Raw genomic sequence first — 6,812 nt, forward strand, 5'->3', positions numbered from 1 at the left:
GGGCATAAGGCGATTACATATCAAACCCTTATTATAGTAAATATTACAAACACAAATTTCAACAATACTATTAATTAACAATTCCAGAGAGGATTTTAGATTGCACTCATCAGGAGTGTCAAATTATGGGTCTCACTGGAAAAGTATATGTATTCGCAAACAGTGATACCTACAATGGCAATAAGTCAGGTCGTCAGTCTGAAAGGGGTTTCACCCGGGATGGACACATGTACAAAATCCCTGGTGCAGCCCGGTTTAGTAGTGTGAAAGGGGTATAATTTTCATGTCTCCATATTCCAGTCTTCACTCATTCCAATCATACCATACCAGTCACACACACAAAAAAATATAAAAATTACCAATAGCTGGGGGCGGATCAGGCAATTGCATCGGTATATCCACAGACACATTCACTACGAATAGCTACAATTGTTATTCCACAATCTTATGTTGCAATTTTACATAATTCACTTGTGCTATGATCCCCTCAATGTCCAGTATTGCCCAATCTGTATGGGGTTATTAATTCAAAGATAATACTAATTTTAGCAGGCCATTCACAAATGGGGTCATTGCACCTAGCAGGACATTTTTACCTTTAAAGTCCATGCATAAAATATATTTGTTATTGAAAACAAATGCAAACAGAAAGCACACGCCTATATGTGTGTTATATTTAAAGTGTATATCCACTAGGCGATTAAAATGAGCGATTGAACGATAACGACAGCGTTAAACCGCTCATTAATCGTTCACAAATCGGACATTAAAATGTCAAAAAGGACCAGCGATGCCCACTCCCGCTGGTCATTTTCGACATCAATCATCGCCTGAACATTCAGGTCAATTTGCCGATAACAGATTGTGCATGTTCGGGGATGAGTGAGGGTGCCTACACTGAACATCATATCATTCAGTGTAGACACTATACAGGATGAGGCACGACTGTACAATTACAATGTTGTAATCGTACTATTGTTCCTCTATCAGCAAGTGGATATGCACCTTTAGGTACTTTCTGAGGCTGGCTCAGTATAACGTTTATAATCCTACAAGAGAAGTTGTATTCATTTTTAGTAAAGGATCAAAATAACATTGATCATGTTTTCTTTATAAATTCTTGTGGCTACAGATATTTCAGCCAGTGCCAAACAGTTTTTCCCAACACAAAATATAAGTTATATATTTTATTCCAGATTGTGTCCCAACAAGTACACCCAAGCAGAGGTAGAGTGAGCTGAATGCAGGCTGTTAATACACAAGCAGCAACCATCACAGACACATGAACATAATGATTTTATCAATAAATTGTCTACTGCATTCACAAGAATATCAGATCATCACACAATGGCTGAATTACCATTGCAGCTTTCAGGTATACATTGAAAGGATAACGAAACACAAATTTAAAGAGTGTGCATGAAAAAAAAGCAACAAAACCATGGCGTACCCCCACCCCAAATCTGACAGAAGCTACGAGGGCTCTGCCAGTCCAAAAAAACCACCCTATTTGAGGTAGACATTTCTACAATGCTCCAGGATTGTCATGGTTAGAGGCGAACGGGTAAAATTGTGTTGCTTTGCTAGCCTCACTAAACTCTAAGAAAACTAAATTTTTAGTTTTGTTTGCAGTTATCTTTTAACTTGCCCTCAAGTACTCAAAATCCCTTACATGCTTGTTGCAGGGATTTCCTATCTAGGTGGGACTGGTTTATAACACAGCAGTAATTCATTTGTACAGGAATCTCTACCAGCACAAGCAGAAGGTTAAAAAAAAACAAATTATTAAGTACTAATGCTAACAGTTAAAACTTGTGTAACATTACCAAGTCCAAAAAAGGATTTATACTTAACTAAGATTATGATCCAACACGAAGTTTCACTTACAGTCCAGATTTTCATGATGTCCATAATTAACAGGTGACTTAATTATTGTCTCAGTCAGTTTCATTTAACCACCTGTGCTCAAGCAGACATTCTTAAAACCTGGACTGTCAAGGTGCATTTAGAACACAGTTAGGGAAAACCTGATTTCTAACCTACAAAAATTTAGTATGTAACATCTTTTATATTAATCTAATCAATGTCAAATAAAGCACGGATGCACAAATCCTGTACTTGAGGGCCAGCAGTAAAATTGTAGGCTATAACCCTGTATTGGCTGCAAAATTACTTCAACAATTAGGAATACCATGAACAAAAGTAGAGAGCTGCGGAGTCTGTACAATAAACAAATTAGGCTGATAGCAAAGATAAAACAAAATATAATAAATGTAAAATATATAAACAGCAATTATTACAATTTAGTGCATTGTATTTACAAAATATATCAATAGTCAATATATTTTTTTTTTTTACACTTTTCAAAAAAATAAAATAAAAAAAATCCAGCAAGTGATTTTGGATGAAAGAGCGTACACAGAATTCCTCACATCTGCCATTTCAACAGTTCATTTAGATCCACTGTTTGTTAGAAATGTTTTACATAAAACGTTGGCAATTAAATAAAAAGCTGTAAATGAATCTCTTTAAATAAGATTTTTTTTGTTCTTTAAAAAATAAAATAAAAAAGTGAAAGCATGTATTGCAGTCAGCTGTCCATTTCTTCCAATACATCTGCCACCGAGAGCTTTACCCTGCTGGTATCTTCACCAGCCTCAACTGCTAGTTCAGAAAAGTCAACATCGGGTAGAGGAGTCTTCCAATACTGGAAAGAATTGAATTCACAAAAAGCTTCATCTTTCTGAAAAACATAAAAAACACAGCATTTTTGCAATGTGTAAGCCATGTCAGCAACATATTTATATAACATAAGGCAGTTTTATTGATATGCTCTAGTCTAAGCCAAAATGTATTTTTTGCTTGGCAGTGCGAGCTGCAATGACAATGCTGCTTTTGATTATAGAATAGCCATTCTAAATAAGCTACCACTACCTATTTTCATATCCGCATCTGCAAGTTATTGTTTCAAACCTCTCCTTTAAAATGCAGCATCTGAAACGAAGATCTTCATCGAGTTCAATGAATGTTATTAAAAGGGTGTCACATCACCTATTATGTCCATGAGCTTTTAACAAAACAAATACTAGATGACATTCTGTAGCTGTCCCTTTACATCAACTGCTCCTATCAGAAAGGTCCATACAGTGCATCCGAGAGTATTCACAGCACATCATTTTTTCCACCTTTTGTTATGTTACAACCTTATTCCAAAATTTAATAAATTCATATTTGTCCTCAAAATTCTACACACAATACCCCATAATGACAACATGTAAAGATTTTTTTGAGATTTTTGCAAATTGAATAAAACAAACAAAAAAATAAAAAAAGGAATCACAAGTACATAAGTATTCACAGCCTTTGCACAATACTTTGTTGATGCACCTTTGGCAGCAATTACAGCCTCAATTCTCTTTGAATATGATGCCACAAGCTTGGCACACCTATCTTTTTGCCAGTTTCTCCCATTCCTCTTGGTAGCACCTCTCAAGCTCCATCAGGTTGGATGGGAAGCATCGGTGCACAGAAAGTTTCAGATCTCTCCAGAAATGTTCAATCAGATTCAAGCCTGGACTCTGGCTGGGCCACTCAAGGACATTCACAGAGTTGTCCTGAAGCCACTCCTTTGATATCTTGGCTGAGTGCCTAGGGTCGTTGTCCTGCTGAAAAATGAAGAGTCACCCCAGTCTGAGGTCAAGAGCGCTCTGGAGCAGGTTTTATCCAGGATGTCTCTGTACATTGCTGCATTCATCTTTCCCTCTATCCTAACTAGTCTCCCAGTTCCTGCGGCTGAAAAACATCCCCACAGCATGATGCTGTCACCACCATGCTTCACTGTAGGGATGGTATTGGCCTGGTTATGAGCAGTGCCTGGTTTCCTCCAAACATAACACCTGGCATTGATGCCAAAGAGTTCAATCTTTGTCGCATCAGACGAGAGAATTTTGTTTCTCATGGTCTAAGAGTCCTTCAGGTGCATTTTGGCAAACTCCAGGGGGAGCTGCCATGCGCTTTTTACTAAGGAGGGACTTCAGTCTGGCCACTCTACCATACAGGCATAATTGGTGGATTGCTGCAGAGATGGTTGTCCTTCTGGGAAGGTTCTCCTCTTGCCGCAGAGGAATGCTGTAGCTCTGACAGAGTGACCATCGGGTTCTTGGTCACCTCCCTGACTAGGGCCTTTCTCCCACGATCGCTCAGTTTAGACAGCCGGCCAACTCTATGAAGAGTCCTGGTGGTTCCGAACTTTTTTCATTTACGGATGATGGAGACCACTGTGCTCATTGGGACCTTCAAAGCAGCAGATATTTTTCTGTACCCTTCCCCAGATTTGTGCCTCGAGACAATCCTTTCTCGGAGGTCTACAGACAATTCCTTAAGACTTCATGCTTGGTTTGTGCGCTGACATGCACTGTCAAGTGTGTGACCTTATATATAGACAGGTGTATGCCTTTCAAAATCATGTCCAAACAACTGAATTTACCACAGGTAGACTCCAATTAAGCTGTAGGAACATCTCAAGGATAATCAGTGGAAACAGGATGCACCAGAGCTCAATTCTGAACTTCATGGCAAAGGCTGTGAATACTTATGTACATGTGATTTCTTAGTGTGTTTTTTATTTTATTTTAATTAAACGTGCAAAAATCTCAAAAAAAACTTTTTACACATCGTCATTATGGGGTATTGTGTGAAGAATTTTGAGGACAAAAATGAATTTATTCCATTTTGGAATAAGGCTGTAACATAAAGTGTGGAAAAAGTGAAGCACTGTGAATACTTTCCGGATGCACTGTACATACAAAAATGGTTAGCCGTTTTGTCATGGAAAAATTCCCGTGTTTCTTTTATTTTATTTCATACAATAGTCACCAATTGTACTGAACATTTTCTTGTTTATGATCTGGAGCAAAATAACGAACCTAAATACCAGCTGCATATTTCGTTAGTATCGCAGTGACACAAAGGAATATGCCACTGGTATTCATCATTGCTTACCTCACCGGCAAGGTCCAGCAACTTCCTCCTGGTTGGCAGGGTCCTCCGCTCAGCTACTGGCAGCCTATCGCTGCTAGCTACGGACTTTAAGGTCATGCACATGCACGACGGTCAGTCTATGCATGTGCTGGCGGGGACCCTGCAGTGCCTGGAAGGCTTTGCTGAAGCCAGAAAGGTTGCTGCTGGGTCCACATTGCCGGCAATCAGAACTGCATCGCTCTCACCATCTAAAGACTGAGCGCGATGCAGCGACAAACAGTGATAATCTAAAGCTGGGTACACATTAAAAAACGTGTTCCCAGCTGACCCACAAAGCAATTGACAACATATCGTACGGTCTGTACACACAACACGATCGGGTGAATGACCGCACGGTTGTTCACTAGCCGCATCCAAATGCATAGGGTCGTTCATCGCATTGGCAGATGGAGCTGCATGTAGGCTCGATCTGTCAATGCGATGAACGACCCTGCGGGAGCACGCAGTGTCGTTCATAGTGGGTACACACTGGCTGATGTGGACGATATGTCAGCCCGATTACATGACATTGTCTAATGTGCACCCAGCTTTAGATTACCAATGCTTGTTAAATATTGAAAGGATGACATAACCCCTTCAGTGAGTGCTAAATGGGTTACGTATCGTTAAATGGGGCCCTAAACTACCAGCAGTGTGCAGCTGCAAACAGTACCCCTTATTATGGTAAACCAACATTGCAGATTTTCCTATACCTCTATGGGGTATGAGGACAAATCTGTGATTGGTGGTAGCGTTGTGTCAGTAATGATTGGACGCCCGCCACTTCACCACCATCTCCGCTTATTGATTAGCCTACATAGGATCTATAATGGGGCAATTCAATTAAAAGCAATGGTCACAAGTGTTTGAACAGTTTCCCCAGTAACTTCTGGTCTGACTTCCCAACAATACAGATTTTTCATCCCATAGAGGTGTGCAGGATAGGAGGAGCCCTCACCAGAGCCAGCATAGGCAAATTAAGCAAATGCCTAGGGGTATCCAAGTCCCTTTAGGGCAGGTGGAGGTTTGGGGCAGGCACGGCCAGGGCACTTGCTGCCTGCAGAGTCTCTGGCAGCTGCTACTGCCACTGCGCAGTGTCCACGACCAGAGCTCAGAAGCAAACAGTGAGTGGGCAGAGTTGGCAACACTGGGCACCACCCAAAATCATGTCTAGGGCACTAATTTGGCTAAGGTCAGCTCTGACCCTCACAGAGTTATCCATAGGACTTATTTTGAGGGTATTCAACCCTCAGGTGTCGCCATCATTGGGGTCAGTATAATGGTAGCCTTCTGCAACCATACTAGGAGAAACTACCCTAATGCTGCTGCGTTTCCGTACAAGACCCTCAGCTAAGAGGGCAGCTCACACTACAGGAGGGAGGATGAGGCAGCGACGCCGCCGGGCTGTACCTGGCACTGGAACTCTGCGGCAGGACGACTCTCTGACACCCGTAACCTCTTGCTGGGTGGAGGGGAGGACGCTGCGGGCGCCAGCAGCCGCTCACACTCAGAGGAGGACGGCGCCTCCACTAATGGGGCTGACTCGGGCTCCAGCTTTCTTTTCCGCCTTGGCGCAGGGTGCTCCGGGGTACAGTGCCGGGTCCACACTCTCCTCTTACAGGGAGGGAGCAGAGCACTGTGAGGCGGCGGCAGCGCTACTTTCCGCTTGGACATAGTGGAAGAGACACCGCAGGCTGCGTGTTATGTGTACAAACAGCCCTGCACACACGTGTGTTCTCCCTTCTCCGGCTTCCGCCCGCCTCCCACACCGTATCGTCGTCAGACGCAGGAGA

At 42.0% G+C, this 6,812-nt stretch overlaps 1 protein-coding gene across 1 annotated transcript; it reads right to left on the reverse strand.

Moving 5' to 3' along the window:
• Positions 1-527: 527 nt before the first annotated feature.
• LOC148442302 (uncharacterized) lies at positions 528-6,812 on the reverse strand. Its single transcript, XM_088464057.1, has 2 exons — positions 6,430-6,812; positions 528-2,743 (listed from the first exon to the last, which is right to left on the reverse strand). Exons 1-2 carry the CDS (start codon positions 6,691-6,693, stop codon positions 2,591-2,593), a joined length of 417 nt encoding a protein of 138 aa, XP_088320183.1. The 5' UTR covers positions 6,694-6,812; the 3' UTR covers positions 528-2,590.

Source organism: Taudactylus pleione, unplaced genomic scaffold, assembly GCF_031769625.1.
Source record: "Taudactylus pleione unplaced genomic scaffold, aTauple2 ptg001573l, whole genome shotgun sequence".
Taxonomy (NCBI): domain Eukaryota; kingdom Metazoa; phylum Chordata; class Amphibia; order Anura; family Myobatrachidae; genus Taudactylus; species Taudactylus pleione.

Excerpts from the sequence above, each read along its gene's own strand:
- LOC148442302 (XM_088464057.1), bottom strand. The coding sequence starts at position 6,693 with ATGTCCAAGCGGAAAGTAGCGCTGCCGCCGCCTCACAGTGCTCTGCTC. Across the intron at positions 2,744-6,429 it reads CCGCAGAGTTCCAGTGCCAG|AAAGATGAAGCTTTTTGTGA; the intron begins GTACAGCCCGGC and ends TATGTTTTTCAG.